Genomic DNA, 25,240 nt, shown 5'->3' with positions numbered 1-25,240 from the left:
GAGACTGATGGGTTCAGCGTCTGCCACCACCAGGTTTATTACGACTGAGTAGCTGAGTCGGAATTGATTCCATAGCAGTGGGTTGGGTTTGGCAGAAGCACTCTGATGGCACTGTGGGTTAAGCACTGGACTAACTGCAAGGTCAGTGGTCTAAACCCACCGGCTGCTCTAAGGAGAACAATGGGGCAGTTTGCTCCCATCAGCATGACAGCCGAAGAAACCCTATGGGGCAGTTCTCCCATTGTCTTAGGGTTCCGAGGAGTTAGAACTGACCCCGCGGCAGTGGGTACCCTGACCTGCAGTGCCTTGTCTGCTTCTGACTCCCGCTCTGGCTTCTTCCAGAGGTCTCCATGAGCACCGTTTCCGAGGTTCTCGGGAGGAGGGTGCAGCTGAAGGGGCTCATAGGGAAAAGAGCCACCAAATGCCCCCACTGCGACTTCTACTTCATGAAGAATGGTGCAGACCTGCAGCGGCACATCTGGGCTCATGAAGGTATGTATGCAGCATTTAACCCTGTGTCCGCACTGCATCCTGCTCCTGCATTTCCTTTACCCTAATTGTTACCTGTGCAGGTGAGGACCTGGTACAGAGCTGTTAGCTTTTAACCCTGTGTCCACATTGTGTTCTGGTTGTATGTCTTCTTTATGCTAATCATTACCTGTGCAGGTGAGGACCCGATACAGAGCTGTTAGCATTTAACTCTGTGTCCGCACTGCATCCTGCTCCTGCATTTCCTTTACCCTAATTGTTACCTGTGCAGGTGAGGACCTGGTACAGAGCTGTTAGCTTTTAACCCTGTATCCACATTGCATCCTGGTTGTATGTCTTCTTTATGCTAATCATTACCTGTGCAGGTGAGGACCTGGTACATAGCAATTAGGTAACTTCCCCAAGCTTATACAGGTGGCCAGAGGGAGAGCAGGACTTGAGTGAAAACACATTTGGCTTCAAAACTTGTGTGCTTTTTGGTTCGCTTGTGTCTTCCCATCATGGCGAGGGACAGACATGAGGGACTGCTGTGGGCCCATGAAAGTGGCCTGTCTGCATTCTGGAATTATTGAAGTTGCTGGGGCGAGCACTGGGCCAAGTACCGCATCGAATAAAGAGAGCACGTCCAGCTTTGATGTGGCCTGTGTGGTCTTCACCTGCATGGTGGGTGTGTACCTTGGCCTGATGTAGCCTTTTGTTCCCAACAGGACTGTACGCTGGCCCTGCAACACCCGCCTAGTCACTGGCACCTTCGAATGTGTTGTTACAGCTGCTGTGCCGGCCCAACTTAGTGAGGGTCTCTCAGACCCTTCCCCAGACACAACGTGTGGAAAGCAGGCTGGTCAGACAGTATTGACCCCTAAGGTTCTCAATGGCTGCTTTTCAGAAGCAGACCACCAGGACTGTCTTTCTACTCTCTCTTAGTCTGGAAGCACTGCTGAGCCCTGTATTTGAAATGCCAGTGATGTAAATTCCAGCTTCACGGCCACACATGAGCCACCACATTTGACAAAGGGACAGATGGGAGGTGGCTCTCATTAGAGGCTCTTACAAGTGACCAGCCCAGGACCAAGAGGGCAGTGTCCAATCCCATTGTTTTACAGACATGAGAAGGCAGATCCAAACAGTAGGTCATGTTCTCATACTCACTGGTTCTCGTGGTCAGCTCTCACTCCGGTTTCTGAAGTCCAGCCTGGGGCTGGCCTTTGTCAGGGCCATGTGTAGGCTCTCAGTCCTGTGCCCCTGGACACACCCCGTGGCCTCTCGAAAGTCCTGGCTCCTTCAATTCATAATTGCAGGTCGTATGGATAACCAGTGAAAATGCTTCTGGTCAGGTTTGGGGCATCCCCAGCAGGGAGAAACCCATCCTACTTGGCGGTAATGGGCTGCTTACTTGTTTGAAGGTTGGGTCAAACCTTTGGTGTCCTGGGGGTTCCTCAGTGCTTCCTGAAAAGTGTGTCCTTGGTCGGCATTGCTCCTTTTCTTCTCTTCTCTTTGCTTCAAATTTTTATTGTGAATTGGGTGAAGGTTGTCGATGATCATCCCACATTCAATAAATCATACCTATTTGTTTCATTACAGTTATTACAGTCCCGTCCACATGCCATCAGCTAACAGTATTTCCCTCTGTTCGCTGTAACTCTTTTTTTTCCTTTTTAGACTTTTTCTTGTGAATTGAGTGGAGGTTTACAGAGCAGAAAGATCATCAGTTTTACATTCAACAGATCATAGACTTTGCTTCATTCTATGGTTGCCATCTCCTCCATTCACCAACAGTTCCCAGCATTGACCTCTATTCACTGCACCCACTGCATTCCTCCCTGTGTCTCCCGCCACCCCCATCCTTCCTCTGCCAACCTCCCTCCGGTTGTATACTGCCTGCCCTGTCACCCAGGTCAGTGTGTGTCTCCCCTCTAGTGCATGTATCAATCCTCCCCACAAACCATCGTAGATAGTTTATCTACCCCCCCCCCCATTTTTATGTACAAAAACAAAACAAACAAACAAAAACACGCAGGGATATATAATCGGTTAAGCCATGAAAAGGGCACATTCTGGAAGCCAGTCTCTAGTCCGCCAGTACACAGCCTTTGTCTTTCCATGAGTCTAGAGTCCTCAGCTGCTCCCTCTCTCCATGTCCTCATCTCTGCCTCCATCTCTGGTGTCGCTGCTTCTCTAGGTAGGGTCCCACATTCCACTCATGCTCTTCTTCCTCGATGGTTCTAGGGTCCTCACTTCCTGGATTGTAAGATTAACTACTCCCCCTTTAATGTTACAAAACTTCTACCTTTACAATTGTGGCAATCCCAATTAGGTGTGATAACAATATTCGCTATTGAATCAAATGAATCCCATCCCGTCTCCTTTTACCAGACCCATCTAGACAAGAGGAAAACTATTCAATGGTGACTCTACCTTCCCCCATACACCTGCTCATTGTAACTCTTGCACTTTTGCCTGTGTGTTCGGCGGCCTTCATTTTCCTGTACTGACCATCCTCTTGTTGCCTTCTTCATCACCGTGTTAACACGTCTCTACTCCATGAAGAATCTTCCTTCCCACCCCTTTTCTTAGGTTTTTACAATAGTCGTCTCATAACAATATTTGTCCTTTTGTGATTGGCTAATTTCACTCAGCATAATGTCCTTCAGATTCATCCATGTTGTGAGGTATTTTGCAGATTCATTGATGTTGTTTAATAATGTGTCGTATTCCATTGTGTGTCTGTACCAAAGTTTGTGTAGCTGTTCTTCTGTTGATGGGTATTTAGGCTGTCTCCATCTTTTTGCTATGTACGTACGTATACTCCTGTCCTGGCTCTCTCATTTCTGGAGGGTACCTCAGTGGACATTTGTTGAACGAAGGCATCGCAGTTTGTTGAGCTGTCCCTACCATCTCCACTTGAGCTTCTTGACCAAACCAGCAGCCCTTGGTGCTAGTGAAGTTTGTCAGTCAGAAGTCTGTGGTGCTGTTGCATCTTGGGGCCTCACATCGTGTTCTGCAAAGCCTCCTGGGTCTTTGATTTTGTTTGATTTCACTCTAATCAGATGGCGTTAATGGAGGCTGCTGTGGGAGTCACACAGGGTTCCTGGCTGTGGGGGAGGCAGATGTGAGGATGTTGCTAGGAGAGCTGCCGGGTTTGGGAACATTGAGCAGGGAGGCTCTGAGAAAGGCACAGCGTGGAGAGAACGAACAGGGGCATGGAGACACACACACACACACACACACACACACACACTACTGTTTTGTGTCCTGGTAGGTGTGAAGCCCTTCAAATGTTCTCTGTGCGAGTATGCCACTCGGAGCAAGAGTAACCTGAAGGCCCACATGAACCGCCACAGCACTGAGAAGACGCACCTGTGTGACATGTGTGGCAAGAAATTCAAGTCGAAAGGGACGCTGAAGAGTCACAAGCTCCTCCACATGGCGGACGGTGAGTAAACAAACAACTCTGGTGTGTGCTCCTCCCGAGTACACGTTTGGACCCTGAGTCTGGGAGGCAGGAACGAGCGGGTGTCTACCACAGTTTCCTTTCTGAAGGGGTAGAGACCTCGCTGGCTCCTCGGGACTGGGCTCCAGCCTGCCTGATGGCCGTGCTTGCAGATTGTTCATGGGCAGGGCGCACACTCAAGGGAGCCTACATGCTTGGTTCTGGAAGCTTCCACCCCCCTCGCCCTCCCTACACACCTAGAGCCTGAGGATTGGGTCCCACCTGGCCTGGCTTTTTTAAGAGGATGCTCTCATCATTGAAAGGGACTCAGGTAGCACAGTGGTTAAGTGCTTGGCCACTACCCACCAGCCACTGCATGCTAGAAAGAACTGGCGGCTTCTATAAAGACGGCAGCCTTGGAAACCCCGTGGGCCAGCCCTGCTCTATCCCGGAGAATCTGTGGGCCCTACCACCGAAGCTGTATCAAGGTCCTAGTATTTCCAGTGAAAACAGGGCTCGTGTTGGGGCAGATATGACCTCGGGAAGTACACTGACATGGATTTCTAATTGCATTCATCTGTTTGAAGCCATTGAGTGAGTTCTTACCTTGGGCCTGCCATGAAGGTCGGTTCTAGGGACACATCGTCAGTAGGGAGCAGTCCTGCCCTTCAGGGATTTATCATCTGGTAGAGGGGACGGAGGAGCATGTACCCCATAGTCAGGGTAAGCGCTGTGATGTCAGAGCCAGGAGCCCCAGGGAGCAGGCTGGGAGCCGTGGTGCACGCTAGCGAGGGCTGGACAGAGGAGAGAAGCAGGTTGTATTGGGAAGACAGGCAGCTGAAACATGACTCATCTGTAGAATGTTGATTTTACTGCAAATCTCACTTGTTAGAGGGACTTGGGACTGGAGTATGTAATGAAATAGGCCACTATGTTTACACGCTCGAGGAGGCTTCAAAGAGTTCATGGAAAAATGGGATGCAAAGGTGATGGAATTTTTCCAGGAACTTTTTGAAGGCACCTTGTATATTTTATCATGACATAAACACATTGGCATTTACTCTCAAAATCAAAAGCGATTTCAACAGTGAATTTTGATTTCAGAACTCAGAGGATGGTAAAGCCTTCGGGCCCTATCTATGATTTTGGAATTCTCGGGAGCATCATCTGCCCTCTGTGTCTGGTTGGCCCCTGGGCAGGATGTGGAGAGGTAGGGCGTTTGGACAGGGCTCATGGGAATTAAGGATCAAGGTGTTGCCTAGGATTTAGCACTTAGGGGTTAGGGGTTAGTGCTTAGGGGTTAAGGCTTAGGGGTTAGGCTTAGGGGTTAGGGGTTAGGGCTTTGGGGTTGGGGATTAGGGTTTAGGGGTGAGGATTTAGGGATTAGGGGTTAGAGGTTAGGTGTTAGGGTTAGGAATTGGGGTTAGGGTTAGGGGTTCAGGGTTTGGGGTTAGGGTTAGGATTAAAATTTATTAAAATTTCAGCAGTCCTCAGTAAATAGAAAAACATCCATAACCCATCATGGAAAATCCCAGCAAGGAAGTCCTCTCTGAAGTCGGAGTGCTTTAAAGACATGTGGTTGCCTCCACCAACAAAACACCTCATTTGTCCTGCAGTTTGGGACGTGACAGCTTGCTCCACATTGAAGCCCCTAATAGTGTGGTGATGTCACAAAGGGAGTTGTCCAGGGAGCCAGCGTGATCTGGAGGTTCCCTGACCACAGGAGCCAGGAGGGAGCTTGTGGGGTTCTCACGAAGCTGCTGGGCCACCTGCCCTCTCTGTGCCTAAACATCTCCAGGAGATGGGGTGGGCGTGCTGGGGGTCTTAGAATCACTGTGACCCAGTCCGCATGGCCTCTCCAACAATGCCCTCACTCCTCTGAACTCTTCAGCAGGGAGGGAACATCAGAGGGGCAAACACAGCTTTCTGTGTCAAAGCTGCCAAAAAGGGAAAGGAAGCCCTGAGTGCTCCAAATAATTAACACATTTGGAGGCTACCTGAGAAGTGGAAGGTTCAAGCCCACTCAGAGGTGCTTTGGAAGAAAGTCCTGGAGATCCACTTCCAAAAAGTCAGCATTGAATGCTTTCTGGAGCACAGTTCTTCTCTGATACTCGTGGGGTCACCCTGAGTCAGGGTGGACCGTAGCAACGTGTTTAAAATTTTATAAGGAAACCAAACCCACTGACTTTGAGTCAATTATGACTCATAGAGACCCTTTAGGCTTTCCGAGGCTGGAAATCTTTACGGAAGCAGACTGCTTCATCTTTCCTCCTTGGAGCAGCTGGTGGATTCCAACCGTTGACCTTTTAGCGAGCAGCTGGACGCCTTAACCGTCACACCACCAGGTCTCTTTTTAAAAAGGAAATGTTTTCCCTCAATTTGAAAGGCCTTCTGCAAGGGTTAAAGAGCCCTAACGGTACTGTGGCCTAAGCATTGGATTGCTAATGGCAAGATCACCAGTTCAAACCCACCAGCTGCTCCTCATGAGAACGATGAGGTTGTTCACACCTGTAACAATTTTGTCTCGGAAACCCTATGGAGCAGTTCCACTTTGTCCTGTGTACGGTCATTAGGAGTCTGAATCAGTTTAGTGATGGTGGGTTTGGGGTTCATGCGAATACTGTGAGATATTTTCTCATGAGACATTGAACATTGCACTGCTTCCATTTTTTCCCTGATATTTTTGGGAGGAGTAGTTATCTGTGAAGTCATGTCTTGTTTTCAGGCACTGAGTGGTTTGAGAGGAAAGTGTTCCGCCATTAGCTGAGGGTGTAGGGAAGGCCACCGGGTGGGCCAGCTTTCTTTCTGGGTGGGGCCTCGGTTTTATTAACCTGTGAGGTGTAGGAGAATGAGACTGTCTACAAGGGGGCTTCAAACAGTTTGTGAGAAAATTCCACTGTCTCTTCATTCCATTTCCCCAAGACTTTTTGGAGCCCTCTCGTGTTTCCTGGGTGTCTTTTCACATTGGCAGTTTGTGATTCCAGGACACGAGGGTGGAGGAGCCCACAAGTCTGTGGCTCTGTCCTTCCCCCACTGAAGGGGATGGCTTCTTCCCGGGGGCCGCCTCAGCGCCTTATGGATGCAGGTACACCGCGTGTTCTTGCGTTTCAAGGACACTGTTTATTACAAATGGAAGGTGTGTGGGAACCCTGCATGGGGCAAGTCTGTGGGCATCATTGTTCCCACACCATGGGCTCACGTCACGGCTCTGGGTCCTGTGTTGGTCATTCTCAGAATGTTTCAAATATTTTCATAAATGCTAGTGTATACTTCATAGACCACAGTGCATTGTAAACGTGGTTTAGTGCCATCGAGTCAATTCTGACTCACAGTGACCCTGTGAAGTGTTTCCAAGGAGTGGCTGATAGGTTTGAACCACCAAACTTGGTGTTAACTTTGTCCAGTGCTACAGCACCACAGTCTGGGATACCGAAGAATGCACATGGACTTGCTTTATGGCGATACTTACTGCAGTGGCCCAAAGTATGAAAGATGAAGTCTGGCCATCCTGGCCTCCAAGGAGCACTCTGGCTGTATTTCTTCCAACACAGCTCTGCTGGTTCTTTTGGCAGCCCATGGTACTTTGAGTATTCTCTTCCAGCACCATAACTCAAATGCATCAGTTCTGTGGTCATCCTTATTCACTGTCCCGCTCTCTCATGTGTATGAGGTGACTGGCTCATAGTGACCCTGTATAGGGTTTCTGAGCTGAGCTGTGGCTGGAGGGTTTAGCAGGGCAGGGCCGACCCTACAGCAGCACGCCGTGTTTATTAGAGTGGCTCCCCTCCCCCTCCCCCCCATGGCTCTGTAGCTTTATTTTATTTTTTTAAAGGTTTTTGTTGTGAATTGAGTGAAAGTTTACAGGGCAGATTATCAGTTTTTCATATAACAAATAATACACCTTATTCATTACAATGATTATAATTCCCTCCATGTACCATCAATTAACAGTATTTCTATTCACTTTAGCTTTTTTAAACAAACAAACAAAAAACTCAGGCCTATATAATAATTTACACCTCTGAAGGGCTCATTCTGCAAGTCAGCCTCCTGGCCACCAGCTCTTAGTGCCTCTCTTCCCATGAAACTAGAGTCCTCAGCTGCTCCGCCTCTCCACGACCCCATCGCTGGCTGCTTCTCTGGATAGGGTCCCCCATTCTGCTTGTGCTTTTCTCTCTTGATGGTCCTAGGGTCCTCTGTTTCTGGACTGTAAGATTAACTACTCCCTTGTTTTTGTTACAAAACTTCTACCTTTACAATTGTGACAGTCACACTTAATCATGATAATTATTCACTATTAAATCATATGAATCTTATCCCAATCTCTTTTCACCAGACCCATCTAGACTAGATGACAGCTATTCAGTGGGGACTCTTTCTTTCCCCACATACTCTTAAAACTAAACTCCCTCTTGAAACCTTGTTAGCCAGTCATTTCGTGCCTTTATTGCCCCCTCATTTTAGGTAGCCAATGTCTATGTTTCCCATCCCTATCTATCTGTGTACAGAGGGGATAGCATTGATACTTGATATGAAGACTCCTTCCCTCTCCATTGGTATTTAGAGTTACTACCTCCATGAGTATAGGTCAAGTTTATCAAATTGTAGCAACTTACCCTTGTTTCCTTTATCAAAAAGAATTTTTTTTTTTCTATAATCTTCCTCTAGTTGAGTTCTGATTATCAAGTCATCAAGGCTAGGTCAAATGGGTACTGTCTGCAACTTTGGGTGGTCTTGTGCATCTCCCCTCACTTCATATCAGCTGGATGCTTCACTCTCAGCTCTAGCCCTCTGTGGCTATGTCCTTGTCAATGGGTCCTTGTCCATGTCTTCAGGTGTCCCCAGGTCTCACCACACTTTGGACCAACCAGCCCTTCCTTTCTCTCTCTCATCTCCAGGTCAATGGGAGTCAATGGACTGTGGTTGAACTCAACCCATTTCTTCATTGCTTCTTTCCCCCTCTTTCACTCACCAGTAGACCGATGTGGTCACTAGCAAGCTTACATGCCTGTTCGTGTGTTCCCTTTTAGTTTCCGTCTTAGAGGGGAGTTTGTCCTGAAGGAACTTGATTGCTTGCCTTGATGGCTTCCAGGCGAACAGCTTGCTTATTCTTGTAGTAGCCATACTGGCATTTTTGTTTTGGGTTTTTCCTGATGCTCCTTCATTGAAGATGTATCTTCTATTGCTATAGCTTTTCCAGGCTGGTCTGCTTGTCCTTGCTAGTGGGAATGTCCCACCTCATAAGGTTCTGGATGTGACTCAGGATTCCACCTGTGGTCCTATACTCTGTAAAGGCTTTGCAAGAGGCCTATTTCACTGGGAATGTTCTAGAATCCCTTTTAGGTATTCCAGTCAGGTCTAGGCTGAAGATGAGCTCACAAGTTTTCTGTAATCATGTTCCCAACATTCTTTTCTATCCCACTCAAGTGTCTATTTTATAACGGTAGGTAAGGGAAACTAATATTCATAAGACAGTCAAGCATTTTAGTATTATTTCCCCTCTTCAAACTATGCCTAGATCCCTGTATCACAGAGCCCTGTTGTTCCAAGGTTGAGCATGTATCACTATTTATTTCTGTCCCACTTAGCCTATGTAAACATGTCTCAGTGTTCCCTTATCTATCTTGTTCTTCCACCTCCTCCACCTTCTTGTATTGCCCTCCCCAACACCTGACCTAGACCCCCCACCCTAACCCCACTGTTGAGATTACTTTATATTCCATTGACTCTTTTCTCCATTTAAGACAGTCTATTTTATCCTGTATTTTATCTGACCTTGTCACCACCTGGATCTCTGTTCCTCTGTGTTTACCTTCTTTCACATTGTAATTGTTTTGATCATAGACTGACCTCCCAGATCCTCTGTTCTTATAATTTTATTCTGTTCTTGACTCTTCCATTTGTCGATTGAGTTCAGGGTGATGCTGCCACGTACGTCATTCTCTGGTTGTTGTCTGTTCTTGTTGGTTCTTAGTCCACAGAACTTCCTTTAGGATGTTTTTCATAGCAGGGTTGGCTTGGGCAAAATCCCTCAGCTTCTGTTTATCCTGGGATGTTTTGATTACACCATCATATTTGATTGACAGCTTTGCTGGGTAGAGGATTCTTGGGTGGAAGTTTTTTTTTCTTTCAGGTTTTTATATATGTTTCCCCATTGCCTTCTTGCCTGCATGGTTTCTGTTGAGTGCTCTGAGCTTAATCTGATTTGCTTGCCTTTGTATGTTACACTTCTCTTTTCCTTAGCTTTCAGGATTCTGTTCTTATCTTTGATTTTGGAGAGCTTGATTATTGTATGTCTTGGTGATTTTCTTTTAGGTTCTATCCTTTCTGGGGTTCATTGAGCATCTTGAATGCTTACCTTTTCACTTTTCAGGATTTTAGGAAAATTTTCTTCCAGAAGCTCTTGTACTATTTCCTCTATGGACTTGTGTGAGTCTTCCTCTTCCGGAATGCCAATAATTCTTAACTTATTCCTCTTCATGTTATAACATGAATCTTAGGCTTTCTTCAGACTTTTTAATCCTTTTTCCTTTTTTTTGTGCTTGCTCTTTTATCTTAGTAGTGTTGAGAGATTTATCTTCTAGCTCACTAGTTCTGGCTTCTATCTCTTCATTTCTATTCCTTTGCCCTTTCAGTGTATTGTCTATTTCTGATACTCTATTATTAATCGTTTGGACTTCTTTCTATAGGTTTTGAATTGTCATATTTTACAAACATTTCCCTCAACTGATCACTTACCTTTAAGTGTCATTTTTTTTTTTTTTAAACTGTGCACTTTTAAATTTATCAATTTATTTATTTATTTTCTTCCATGCTTTTTCTTTGTTAAAAGAAACATCCTCATCTTGGGGGAAAAATGAAAAAAAAAAATTATTTCATATGTTCTTCAACTTTTTTCTTACGATTTCACAAGAATATCAAATTTTACGTATTTTTGAAGCTTGGTGTTCTTGAGATTGATTTTGGTTTGTGATGTGAGTTTCTGGTTGTATATGAACTCTGTGTGTTCCCTGTAGCACTGTTTTCAAATAACAGACTATCCCAAGATGTTGGGTCTGATTCTGGGTTTCTGTGTCATTGACCTTGTTCTAGTCCATTGTCTTGTGTGACATTGTTTCAATGATTACAGTTTAACACACACAGGCACAGTTATTTCTCTTCCTCTTTTTATCTGTGCCTCCACCAACTTGTCTTAGCTATTCGTATTAAACTATTATTGCTTTGGGTGGACTTTGGAATTGTTTGGCCATGCTATGAAAACTGTCTTCCCCTTTGTGAACCAAGAGACCATCCCTGTCTCCCTGGACTTAGTGGTGTTGCCCCTGGCAACATCTGGAACTGATTTGGAATTCCCCAGAGCACTGTGCTCGTATTAATTGCTCGAATGCTTTGATGAGGACGTCAGCTTTAAACCATAGAATTAACGCTTAATTTAGAAGCAAACACTGCTCCAAACCAGCCTGCAGTTATTTGATTTTAATTGTACGTATTGTATCAGGATTAATTCAGTTGATCTAAAAGGTGCTGTGTGCACCAGGGCACACCCAGAATGTCTGGACGTAAGTCTTGTTGGCCGTCTCCTGGTAGCTTGATGTTGGTCAGGCCGCTTGTTTTAGCCTTAGCATCCTTGTCAGGAAAATGGAGATTTTTTTTTTCCCTTTCTAAATGGGTGCGGTTCAAATGACGGGAAATAACACCCTACAGGCACCAGTTTCTCCTGCTCTTCAAGATGTTCCTTCTCGGCCTTCTTTTCTGGTCTCCCATCATCCCTTTACATCTTTTTTTTCCTTCTAATTTTATTTTATTGTTGTTGAGAATATACACAGTGAAACATACACCATTTGAACAGTTTCTACCTGCATAGTTAAGTGACCTGGATAGCATTCTTCGAGTTGTACAATCATCCTTATCCTCATTTTCTGAGTTGTTCCTACTCTATCACCATAGAACCTTTTCATCAAAAAGATTCTGTACAAGATTTCTGGTCAAAAGGGGGTTAATGCAGAACAGAATTTCAAAATTGGAGGCTGGGTGGACCTCTGAAACTATTGCCCTGAGATATTTTTTAACTTTAAACCAGAAATACCCTCTGAAGTCTTCTTAAAACTGAACAATAACTTATTTCCACCAGGAATGAATGTCTGCCTTGACCCCTCTACATGCTGGCAGGCCCAGGGGCTCAGGCTGGGGTCTTCTTTTCTATACTTACACTCTAGGTGGTTCCGCCAGGGCCCAGGATCTAACCCTATTTGTTCCGGAGGCTTCCATACCCCATATATCTCAAGTCCAGTCCTCTCTCCCGGGTCTTTCTAAAAGGCATTTGACACTTAGCATGCCAGGACTTACCTCCTGATCTTCCTCCCAAACCTGTACCTTGTGTGGTCCAGGGGTCCCCCAACCATGGTCTATAGAGAGGTAGTAAATACTTTGGCTCTTATGGACCACCCTGACCCATGCTTCTCTGTTTTACTTTCTTCTTATAAACTTTCAGAATCATAAAATCCACTCTTCACTTGCAGGCTGAATAGCTGCAGTGTGCAGGCTGGATTTGGCTTGAGTTGTGGCTTGCTGACTTTCGGGTTACCCCATCTCAGTAAGTGGCTAATGATTTTTCAGTTGCTTGGATCAAAAACCTTGGGCTGGTCTTGACTGTCTTGTTTTACACCCTTAAAAATCCTGTGTCCTCTCTTCCACACATGTGATCAAAAATCTTGTCTGTCCTCACCACTCCCAGGGTCTCCTTGTGTGAGTATGCAGCTGTCATTTCTTGTCCTCAGTCTCCCAGGGGCTTCCTAACCAGATCCCCTACTTCCACCCTCCCCCTGCCGTCGGTTGTCAACAGAGTGATCCTGAGGGACACTGGTCATGGCATTCTGATCAGAGACTCCCGTGAATCTCCTCTCATCCAGAGTTAGAGGAAAAGTCCTCCCACCAACCTACCTGGTTCTGCCTCCCACCACAGCATCTCTCAGCTCATCACCCCACACTCTCATCTCACTTGCTCTTCCTGGGACCTGCCTGACATTCACCCTTCTGTAATATCGTTGTGAAGTCCCATCAAGTTGGTTCCAACTCGTAGCGACCCTGTATAGGGTTTCTGAGAGTGGCTTCTGGATTTGAACCTCAGACTTAGCGGTTAGCAGTCCAGCGCTTATCTTGCAGCATTACTCCAGTAATCCACGACCTGAAATACTTCCCAGAACATCCTAATGTGACCTCATTCCCATCCTCCCAGTGTTACTTAACCCTCTCAACACAGAATTGCTGTCAGCTTTGAATTTTTTTTGTGGAAACTGTTTTTAGTAATGGGAGGCATCATGAATGAAATGAAAAAGAAATTTGAAGTAATATGGCTTTTGATACAATTACTGGGACACATATGCTCTAGTGGGTCTCTGGTGCTGGAATTGATGGGATGAGGCTCCTTTCTTCAAATTCATGCAGTTCTCCAGGCTCCCACCAGATGGCAGCATGCACTAAATTGGGATAGCAGCTTCCCACTAAGCTCCAGAGGTAGAAAATATTAGTGGGAACTATATGACCCACATGTCACAAAAGGGTCAGGAGGTAGGCTTGTTTGCAGGGACCTTTCTAACTACATATCTAAAGTCTCAGCGACCCTCCAGTGAATCCAAACTGCCTCTGTGTCTCATAGGTTTTTCTTTGGGCTTCTCGTTCTTTGGTTTACTCAGTTGTTTTCTCATCTATCAGTGGTCTGTCTTCTGTTACTAGAAGTCGCCCACCAATTACTCCTCTTCCTCGTTTTTCTTAAGATTTCTCTCTAATATGGAGTCTGTAGAGGAATTGATGCTTTTGAGTTATGGTGTTGAAGGATGATATTGAAAGTGCCATGGGCTGTCTAAAGAACCAACCAGATATGTGTTGGAAGAAGTGCTGTCAGAGTGCTCCTTGGAGGCCAGGATGGACAAACTTTGTCTCTCATACTTCGGACATATTGTCAGGAGGGACCAGTCATTGGAAAAAGGATATCATGTTTGGTAAGGTGGAGGGTCAGAGAAGAAGAAGACCCCCAATGAGATAGATTGGCAAAATGGCAGAATCAATACTGGGCTCAAGCATGGCAATAATTGTGAGGTTCACCCAGGATTGGACATTGTTTCATTCTGCTGTGCATCAGGTCGCTTTGAGTCGGTACCGACTTGATGGCACCTAACAACAACAATATGGAGTCTAGATGGACTCTACAGCACATAACCACCAGTGTGGAGTACTGGCTTGGTGCTGTAGGATAAGCATGCGACCACAAGGTTGGTGGTTCAAACTCACCAGCTGCTCTTTGGAAACTCTACACAGCACTTAACAACAACAGCAATTATGTGGGGTCGTGGGTTATGCATTGGGCTGCTAACTGCAAGGTCAGCAGTTCAAATCCACCAGTTGCTCCATGGGAAGAATATGAGGCTTTCTGCTCCTGTGAAGATTTATAGCCTCAGAAACTCTATGCAGGGTCACTGTGAGTCGGAAGCTACTCATTAGCCTACAACAGCAACAGCAAAAAAGTACCATCTTGTTTCTCTATGTACAATTTTTCCATCTCTTGTGTTAGAATGTAAGCTCCCTTTGAAGGCCTTTCTGACTTTTTATATTGTTGTGGTAAGTCTTCCTGGCACCTAGAATATTGCCTGGCATACAATTGTTGTGGTTGTTGTTAAGTGTCGTTGAGTTGGTTCCAACTCATAGCAACCCTGTGTAGTGTTTCTGAGACTTTGAATCTTCATGGGAACAGAAAGCCTCATCTTTCTCCCATGGAGTGGCTGGCAGGCTCGAACCACACTCAAGACATACCTGTTGTTTGAGTTAAGTGCAAAGCACCTTGTATACAGTGATTGGGAAGGTGTCGTGTGCCCTTGAGTCAGTTCTGACTCATAGTGACCCTGTATAGGGTTTCTGAACTGCCCACATTGCCGTTTATCCTATAATGCTAAACCAGGACTCCATTGCAGTACTGCTGTTGTTGTTGTTAAGTGCTGTTGAGTCGGTTCCAACTTGTAACAACCCTTCATAGGAGTGGCTGGTGGGTTTGAACTACCCACATTGCAGTTATTTATCCTATAATGCTACCCCAGGGCTCTACTGGAATGCTGTTGTTGTTGTCAAGTGCTGCGAGTTCTGACTCATAACGACCCTGCAGTAGGGTTTCCGAGGAGCGGTTGGTGGATTTGAACCCCTGACCTTGTGGCCGAGTGCTTATCCTATACAGCACCACAACTGGAATGTAGTAGCTCTCAAAAAAATGCTGGTGATGTTTTCCACCCCGTCTTTCCCAGCTCATCTTAGCATTTGAGAGTTATGTAAAATCAAATGCTTCTTACTCATGTATTTATACAATATGGCAGCAGAATTTATTTATGAAATTTATCTTCTTGCTTTTCTTTAAATTAAGTGAGGAATGACCCTCTCTTTTACCTGCTAGCAAAACTAGTTTTTCATGTTTATGGATTTATTTAAAGAGCTCTGGTGGTATAATGGTTAAGCGCTTAGATGCTAACTGAAAAGTCAGCGATTCAAACCCACTGTACTCTGAGGTAGGAAAGAGCTGGCCTTCTGCTCTTGTAAAGGTGGCACCAGGCGAGCCCTATGGGGCAGCACTACTGTGTCATGGAGGCTACTATATGTTAAAAACAACAACCACAACCACAACTAAACCCACTGCCTTTGGGTGAATTCCAACTCACAGTGGCCCTGTATAGCACGAGTGGAACTAGGGTTTCTGAGGCTGTAAACCTTTATGATAGCAGACAACCTCATCTGTCTCCCACAGAGCGGCTGGTGGGTTTGAACTGCTGACCTTTGGGTAGCAGCTCAGTGTATAACCCCCAGTGCCATCAGAGCAGGAATGCTTACTGAATCTTAGAAAGAATAGTCAGTCAGTGTTGAAGGTTTGTGTTTTGGAGGTTTGCCAGTCAACATGTGGGAAGGGAAAAGCTCATCTGTAAAGGGCCAGACTTGCCCCTTTGCAAGTCCACCAACAGCATGTGAGAATTTAATACCAAAACCATGCTATGAGGCATTTCTCTCTTTCTGACTTTACACAAGTCCTCGTCCTGTTGTGTGATCTAGACACTTATATGGGATTCTTCTCACCTAGTGTGGCACTGTAGGATCAGCACTAGACTACAAACCCCAGGGTCCTCCATGGCACGTAACACCAACAACATAGCGTATATATGTTGTTGTTAAGTGCCTTCGAGATGGTTCCAACCCATAGCGACCCTGTATAGGGTTTCCAAGGAGCATCCAGTGATGTTGAACCACGGACCTTGTGGTCTAGTGCATTAACCCACAGTGCCACACCAGGACTCTAGCACATATATGGAAAATGTTACATGGTGCAGTGCTTCATGTTATATAAGCAAACATTCTTAATCCTAAAATAAAAGGCTCTTGGAAGTTCAGTGCTAATCCCTTTGGGTCGTCCTTCCCCATAATCCAGCCTGGCCATCCACACTTGAGGGAGGAAGAGGGCTTATCCAGGTGTTAGGCACTCTTGGATGAGTATTATTCACCAAGTGAAGGCTGGATATGGACATGAGGTCAGAGAAGAAGAGGACCCTTTGTCCCCTTGTCACACCTACCACACGAGATCCCCAGGTCTGCACTCAGTGTAGTCCAGGAGCTGTAGGGGCGGAGTTTTCTCTCCTCCAAACTCTAAGAAGCAAAGTTGCTGTAGGATCAAGTAACCCCACTTATTCCAAGCTCCCTTCTCTCCCCAAACACCACCGGGAGCCAATATGGACAGGTTGTGGACAGCCGGCTTAGCTGGTCTCACCAGGTTCATTCACAAGAGAGTAAACCTGATCCACTCCCACCTCCACTGCTAACTGAAAGGTCGGTGGTCCGTGGCCCCCTGCAGCTCCGCCGGGGACAAGACCTGGTGATCTGCTCCCATAAAGATGGCACCCAGCTCAGCTCTGTTATGTAGCGATCCCTTGCCGACATCCCTCTCGCCCTGCGTCCACTCACCCAGAGATGGAGAATGGGGTAGGGACATGCCATGAGCATTCTAGGTCCCTGTGGGCTGGTGAGAGGGCAGATTTCCAGGCCCAGGTACACCTGGGTGCCTCCTGTTTGGACCCACAGAATGCTGTCCTCTCAGGTTGTCGTAAACCCCAGGATCCAGTGTATCAAATGAACTGTACTGTTGTCTTGGATGGGAGCTGTCCAGTTGGTTTCAACTAATGGTGACCCCACGAGGCAGAGTAAAACTGCGCCATGGGGGTTTCTGGGTTGTCATCTCCATGGGAGCAGCTGGCCAGATCTTTCTTCTGTGGATCCATCAGGTGGGTTTGAACCACTAACCTTTTAGCTTACTGATTGAATTGTTCTATTCCTAGTCACCCTGTAGGGCAGAGTGGATACTGCTTCATTGGGCTTCCAAGGATGTAAATCTTTACAGAAGCAAACACTAAATCCATATGTCGAGGAGAGACTGGTGGGAGTGGCGGGGTGTGTTCAAACCATCGACCTTTCAGTTAACAGATGAGCACTTTACCTGTGATACCACCAGGGCCCCGAACTTGAACTAGTGCAGTTTGCTGAACAGTTCACTTATATTAATATAGAGATTTAAGTACTGAGTGCGGTCTCAGCTATGTACACCCTCACAGATGGGGAGAGGGAGCTCAGCTGCCCAGGCCTGCACCGTTCACCATCTTGCTGCCTTCTTCCTTGCTGCCTCTCATGCTGCCTCCTCCCCCTTGGTATCAGAATCGACTCATTACAGGGAATCATCAGCTTCTACATGTGTGGAAGCTGGAGTTCAGTCTGCGAAGTACAGAGGCTTCCGAAACTGTATTTTAGTGTGGTAGCTATTTCTGTTCTGATTTGCCACCTCACAAATTATTGCAGATGCGAGACCTGCCAAGATATGTGCTTGAAAACACCGCCTGCAAAATGCAGCACGTTCTTCTCCATTCCCGTGGTAAGCCTGTCTGTGTGCCTGGGGGGAGCGGTGAGGCAGAGGGGAGAGCTGGGGCCTCCCGAGGACAGACCCGCTCCCTGTCTGTGTGTCCTGGGCTTACTGCTGCCCTAGCGCCTCACACAGCGCATGCCTGTGTCTCCTCCTACAGTTCTGGAATCCAAAGTCTAGAGTCAGGCGTCAGCAACACCCCTTTCCTTCTGTAGGTTCCGGGAAGGGATCTCTCTCTTTCCCCTTTTCAGCTTCTCCAGGTTGCCAGCATTCTCTCTTCCAGCTTCAAAGCCCACGGCGCAGTACCCTGAGTTAAGCAATGGGCTGCTAACCATAAGGTCGGTGTTTCAAACCTACCAGCTGCTCCAAAGGAGAAAGACGTACAGCCTCGGAAACCCGCTGGAGCATATCTGCTCTCCCCTGTTGGGTTGCTATGAGTTAGATTCCAGGCCAATCTCCCCATCTCAGAACCTTGAACTTGATCCCATCTGCATAGTCCCCTTTGCTGTATTAGGTATCATTCGCAGGCTCTGGGGATTAGGATCTTGGTATCTTCGTGCAGGAGACCCTGGGTGGTTTAGACAATTAATGTACTCCTAGGCTAACCAAAACATTGGTGGTTAGGGTTCACTCAGAGGAACTTGGGAAGAAAGGCCAGGCTATCTGCATTTGAAAAATTAGCCTCTGACAACCCTGTGGAGCACAGCTCTCCTCTGAAGACCCTGTGGAGCACGGCTCTCCTCTGGAGCACGGCTCTCTTCTGACACACATGGGGCTGCCGTGACAGAGTAAACTCGATGGCCTGGTCTCTGCAGTAAGCACAGCACAGCCTGTGTACCACACGAGGTGCTGGAAAGTTGAGTTTGGCAGATGCTCCTGCTCCCTCAGTGGCCTGTGATCTCAGGGTGTCACCTTCCTCAGGGACACAGTGTGAGGATGGACACCTGCAGTGACTCATTTGTGGTCATCTTGGAAAGACCCTGTCGCTAGAGTATGCTCTGCTTTGGAAGCCAAGTCCAGTAGTTACTACACAACAATCATCCGTGCTGAAAGGCAGGCTGCTTCCTTGTGTGAAACGTCATCTTTCCCAGTTGTTGTTGATGTTAAATGCCGTCAAGTCAGTTCTGATCCAAAGTGACCCTGTTTAGGGTTTCCAAGAAGCAGCTGGTGAGCTTGAACCTTGCAGTTCAATCTGACTTTGCAGTCCAGTGCGTTAACCCACAGCGCCACACCAGGGCTCCATCTTTCTTAGTTGTTTTAGGTGCCATCGACTTGGTACTGACTCATAGCAATCCTGTGTCAATAGAATGAAACTGCCTGATCCTGGGTCAACCTAACTACTGTTGCCACGCTTGAGCTCATTGCTGCTGCCACTTTCCCAATCCATCTCTCTGGGGGTCTTCCTCTTTTTCTCTAACCCTCCACCTTACCAAACATGATATCCTTCTCCAGTGACTGGTCCCTCTTGACAATATGTCTGAAGTATGAGAGATGAAGTTTGGCCATCCTGGCCTCCAAGGAGCACTCTGGCTGCACTTCTTCCAACACAGATCTGTTGGTTCTTTTGGCAGTCCATGGCACTTTCAATATTCTCCTCCAACACTGTAACTCAAAAGCATCAATTCTTCTACGGTTTTCCTTATTCACTGTTCAGCTTTCACATGCATATGAGGTAATTGAAAATGCCATGGCTTGGGGCAGGTGCACCTTAGTCCTTAAGCTGACATCTTTGCTCTTCAACACTTAAAAAGGTCTTGTGCAGCAGATTTGCGTAATGCAATATGTTGATTTCTTGACTGTTGCTTCCGTGAGTGTTGATAGTTGATGCAAGAAGAATGGATCGACTATCCTAGTAGACTTTTGTAGTAGAACTGGGTAAACACTCACAAAGAAGTGGTTTTACTCTGATGCTATTTATTTGTGTTTGGCAATAATTGGGTGTTATTGCCAATAACAGTTTAGCTTTTTGGGAATTCTTTTTCTAACTACGTTAGTGTTGTTTTAAGTTTGAAGTATACTTGAAGTGTGATTCGGCAGGCAGGATTTAACTTCACAGTTTACTCAAACACATTGACTGAAATCGAGAGGAATTTTCCACCATTCTCTTTCCCTATGTTTTGATGGAATCCAAATGCCAGAGGCCCCAGGTAATGGTTTGATGTTCACATGGCACTTTAAGGATTCTTCTAGCCTTCCATTCCTCCTTAGTTTTATAGAGAGCTCTATGTATAGCCATGTAGCTTCCAGAGTCCTCCTCAGGAAGATTGTCAAGCAGTAGGAACTAAGGAAACCCAAGGATGTTATGTGCATACAAGTTCTGGTCACCAGACTGGGGCTCTTCGTATCCTAGAACGAGTAATCCTGATACTCCCAGAGCCAAACCTCTAGCCATTGAGTTGATTCCATCTGGTTGCAACCCGAGAGGACAGCGTAGAAACACCCTATAGGTTCCCAGGGTTGTCAGTCTTTCCGGAAGCAGATTGCCTCAGTTTTCGCCCGCAGAATGGCTGGTGGGGTTGAATGCTTAACCACTGAGCCAACAGGACCCTCCTTGTGGAGCAGAAAATGGAGGTTTCAAATGCTGACTGACCACTGAGCCCGGAAGTCCCGGCCAACCCAGCTTCTTCTGTGTGTCCGCGTCCCTCAGGGGCTGTCTGTACGGTGGCTTCTCCATGAGCCACCACAGAGTACCTGAGCCTGGACAGCACAAATCTATCCTGCCACAGTTCCCAAGGTGTCAGCAAGGTGTGCACCAGAAGGTCCTTCGGGTCTTCTCCAGCGTCTGCTGTCCCCTAGGTGCTCCCGGGCTCGTGGCATCTTCACGTGGTCGTTTTCCCTCTGAGCCTGAGTTTGTCTCTTTTTCGTTCCTTGTAAGGACACCATTCAGACGGGAGGAGGGACCACCCTGTTCCATGTGACCTCCACAACAGCCTTGTTTCCCAGTGAGGTCGTGTCCACAGGCACCAGGTGGCGACAGATGGACCCACCCTCAGAGGTGCTGCCTGCGGGCCCCGCTCTCTCCTTTCATGTTGTCGTTGGGTGCTGTCCACTCAGTTCTGACTCGTAATGTGACTCCATGGGGCAGAGCAGGACTGGCCAGTAGGGTTTTCTTGGCTGTCATCTGTGTGGAAGCACAGATGACACGGAGCCGCTGGGTGAATGGGAACCACCGGCTGGTTTCTGTCCCTCCATAACAGGAAGGGACACATTCAACAGGAAGGGCAGTTCACGTCCTGCAGGGTTGGGCCCACCTCTCTACACCATTGAGGGAGGACTAATCGCTGTTCCTGCCCCAGGAGCACCTTTCTACCCGCAAGTCTTCCCTCTCTGCCCCCAGGCCTTATTCTTAGCTTACTGTCTGGGGATGAAGCTGGAAGCCAGTTTCCGGGGGTGGTGGTGGTGGGGTGGCTGGGGAGATGGGGTCTCCAGACCCAGGCCCAAGTCAGAGGGCTCAGAGATGAGCTTAGTTCCTCAGTGAGGTGCTCATGAGACGCTGACTGAAGGACTCAAGGTAGACAGAGGCACAGGCTCCTCTCAGAAGAAAACTTGAAATGGAGAAGGTCTCTGCGCAGGGTTAAGGTTAGGAATAGTGGAGATGCCCCCTTACGCCTTATTTGAAGGGGGTTGTAGCAGGTCACATGGCTGTGAGGGAGCCACAGTCTCTGCAGTGGAAGTTTCCAACAAGCCTGGTACACGGACAACGCCAGCTGAAACCAGAGAGGCAGACCGCTGAGTGTGGGCTTTTGTTCCCCGCAACAAGAGCAGCTTCATGGCCCACACTCGCTGGACTAGGACCCTCCACCCCCGGACATCTCTTTCCTGCCTGTAATTTAAGGCAAAGTTCCTGGTGCCTCCTGGGGAAGGTAGCTCATCTCTTTTGTTTTTGTGTTGTTATTTTTTTTCCCTATCTCTGGTAGCATAATGGTTACGAATTAGGCTGTGAACTACAAGGTCAGCAGTTTGAAACTGTTCCATGGGAGAAAGATGAGGCTTTCTGCTCCTGTAAAGATTTACAGCCTTGGAAACCCTGTACAGGGTCACTATGAGTCGGAACTGACTCCACGGCACGTAACCACCACCAACCACCATTACCTTTTTTAAAATGAAACATATCTCACAATTCAAAAAAGTGCATAATTCTCAATTGTACAGCTCAGTGAGTTACCACACAGAAACTCACCTGTGAAGCCACATCCCAGGATACGAACCAGAACAACTCCTGACCTTGAGGACCTCCCCTTGACAAGCTCCCTGCCCATCACCAGACCTTGACTTCTAACCCCCTTGAGGGCTTGGGTTTGTCTTTGAATGTGACGTAAATTGATTCATATGCTCTCTGGGCATCTTTCTTTTCACATTAACGCCTGTGAGCATTACATAGATTGTGATGAGTTTGACTTTTAACATCAGGGTGTCTGGCCACATAGGAAGAATTTCAAATGGAACTTTGAGATTCTAAATTCTGTATCTTGTCAGAGGAATGCTTTTGTTCCTGCAATTAGCATTTTTCATGGTGACAGTCTTTTTTTGCGTTTCATTATTTGTTTTCTTCCATAATCTTAGTGTGCTTCCTGCAAAAGGGGGCATGACTCAGCCTTTCTCCATCCTTGTATTGACAAAACCTCTCAGAGTGACCTTTTGAGCATCTGCAAAAGTGAGGCCTGCCTCCAAGGACAAGAAGGAGCCGTCCCTGAGTGTATTCACAGAGGCAGGTCCTGGTCTCTGCGTGCCCATAGCCAGCCTGTAGCTGGTCAGCGTGGGCAGCACTTTTAAAAGACGGTGACCATTCCAGTTCTGAAAGCATGGCTGTCATTGTAGGGCTTTGCATGGACCCTGTCTTCTGGACTGTTTGCAGACGTGAATGACACACTCCAGGACAGACACTAATTACTTTCTTATAGCGCCACACCAGGCACCAGGACTCCGCAGTATTCCAACTCCAGGCTTGAATTCATTCTCCAGTTCTTCCAGCTTGAGATATGTTGAGCTTGTTCTCTTTCTTCCGTTGGTTTGGTTTGTTTAAAACTTCAGATCCTGGCACATTTCATTATAGTACTTGCCTTGGTCTTCTCCAGCTGCCCGTGGACATTTTCTGTGGAGCTCTTTTGCTTCCTCAGTGGCTTTTGTTTTTCTGTGTTCAAGAGCAAGTTTCAGAGTCTCTTCTGACATCCACTTGTGTCTTCTTGGCTGTCTTTTGAATTTCTACTTGCTTTCTTCACGTATGATGCTCTTGATTTCATCCCACGGCTCTTCTAGTCTTTTGTCACTTGTGTGTGGTACATCAAGTCTGTTCATGAGATGGTTTCACATGGGATAGATTCAAGCTCATAGTTTTGCTCTCATGGACTTGTTTTAATTTTTTTTCACTGTCAGCTTGAACTTGCATGAGCAATCGGTGGTCTGTTCCACAGTCGACTGTCCACTTTACCAAGCCTTTCTCCAGGGACTGGTTACTGCTGATACCATGTCTGAAGTATGAGAGATAATGTCCCACTGTCCTGGCTTCTAAGGAGCTATCTGGCTGTACCTCTTCCAACACAGATTTGTTTGTTCTTCTGGCAGTCCATGGCACTTTTAATAATTCTTCTCCAGCACCATAACTCAATGCATCAATTCCTCTGTGGCCTTCTTTTGTCATTGTCCAACTTGCACTTGGATATGAGACAACTGAAAATTCCATGGCTTAGCTCTGGTGCACTTTAGTCTTCAAACTGATATCTTTGCTGTTCAACATTTTGAAGCGGTTTTGTGCAGCAGATTTGCTTAATGCAGTACATGTTTGATTTCTTGACTGCTGCTTCCATGAGTGTTGATGGTGGATCTAAACAAAATGAAGTCTTTGACAACTTCAGTATTGTCTCCATTTATCATATTATGTATTGGTCCAGCTGTAAGAATTTTTTTATTTTCTGTTCTTGAGGTACAATCCATACTGAAGGCTATAATCTTTGATCTTCATCAGTATTTTAAGTCCTCTTCACTCTCGGCAAGCAAGGTTGCATCATATTGCAGGTTGTTAATGAGTCTTCCTACAATCCTGATTCCATGTTCTTCTTCATATAATCCACTCCATGGATTATTTTGCTCAGCATACAGATTAATACAACCCTGACACACACCTTTCCTGATATTAAATCTAGTCACCAGTGATTATCAATGCTTCTTGACTGCATGTTTGGTCAAATTTACACTGAAGAAGTTGGTAGAATTCTTCAGTTTCTTCTTCACTACCTTTAGTGGTTGGTGCATAAATTTGAATAAGAGTGGTTGTCTTAGGCTAGTTTTTCTAGAGAAGCAAAACCAGTGAACTTATAGGTATATATATTAATATATAGAGAGGAATTTTTTATCTTGGAAATGACTCACCATTGTAGATGAGAGAGTCCCCAGTGGAAAAGAGAAAGCCATTCTTGTCTGCCCATTATATTGGGAGCAAGCCACACCCCCAAGGAAGCATCCTTTAATTGATTGGTTGCTCATAGCTGCTCATCATAGAGCTAACTATGCCTGTATGAAATTTCATCACCAAGGGAATAAGCACATCTCACCTGCTAAATCCTGGAAATCCTGTGTCAAATGGACACAGAACCCTAACTGTCACAATCCACCCTTTGTCAACTTGACACCTGTAAACTATTTGCATAATCTGTAAATAGAGAAAATTTTGAAGTCATACTTGTGCCCGACATGGCCCAAACCAAAAAACATACTGATCCCACTTACATCTTCTTTGTCACAAATGAACACAGCAAAAATACTAGATGCACACATACAAACCCAAACAAACAATATATGTTTATTTAAATGTCCAAAGGGCACATTCTACAAAGCTGCTCCTGCCTATAGGCACACAGCCTCACTCAGTCCACAGGCCTCGAGTCCTCAGCTGCTCTGTCTCTTCATGCCACCACCTCTGCTGTAGTCTCTTTTCCAGGAAAGGACCCTACACTCCCGTCACACTCGTCCTTCTTGATGGTCCTAGGATTGTTTGTTCCTGAAGCAACAAATTAACTCTTTCCCCCTTTTAGGAGCTCTGGTAGCGTAGTGGTTAGGAGTCGGGCAGTTAACCCCAAGGTCAGCAGTTAAAAACTACCAGTGGTTCTGTGGGAGAAAGATGAGGCTTTCTGCTCCTGTAAAGATTTACAGCCTTGGAAACCCTGTACAGGGCTGCTAGGAGGTGGAACCGACTCCACAGCACACTAGCACCACCATTGCCTCCACGACTACCTTTTTAGTTACACATCTTCTATAATTATTAGTCTTATTTTTTTGTTTTGTTTTGTTTTAAGGTTTTTATTGTGGATTGGGTGAAAGTTTACAGAGCACATCATCAGTTTCACATTCAACCATTCATATGACTTGTTTCATTACATTGATTATAATCCCCTCCA

At 46.3% G+C, this 25,240-nt stretch overlaps 1 protein-coding gene across 1 annotated transcript in view; it reads left to right on the top strand.

Moving 5' to 3' along the window:
- The window catches only part of ZFAT (zinc finger and AT hook domain containing), a 212,266-nt gene that overhangs the window by 74,746 nt on the left and 112,280 nt on the right, over window positions 1–25,240 (top strand). The window contains exons 8-9 of the mRNA XM_006830846.1: window positions 343–492; window positions 3,749–3,922. Of these exons, the coding sequence (XP_006830909.1) occupies window positions 343–492; window positions 3,749–3,922 (324 nt within the window). The remainder of the gene's footprint in view (window positions 1–342; window positions 493–3,748; window positions 3,923–25,240) is intronic.

Source organism: Chrysochloris asiatica, unplaced genomic scaffold, assembly GCF_000296735.1.
Source record: "Chrysochloris asiatica unplaced genomic scaffold, ChrAsi1.0 scaffold00001, whole genome shotgun sequence".
NCBI lineage: Eukaryota > Metazoa > Chordata > Mammalia > Afrosoricida > Chrysochloridae > Chrysochloris > Chrysochloris asiatica.
This window is presented reverse-complemented; position numbering and strand designations above follow the sequence as displayed.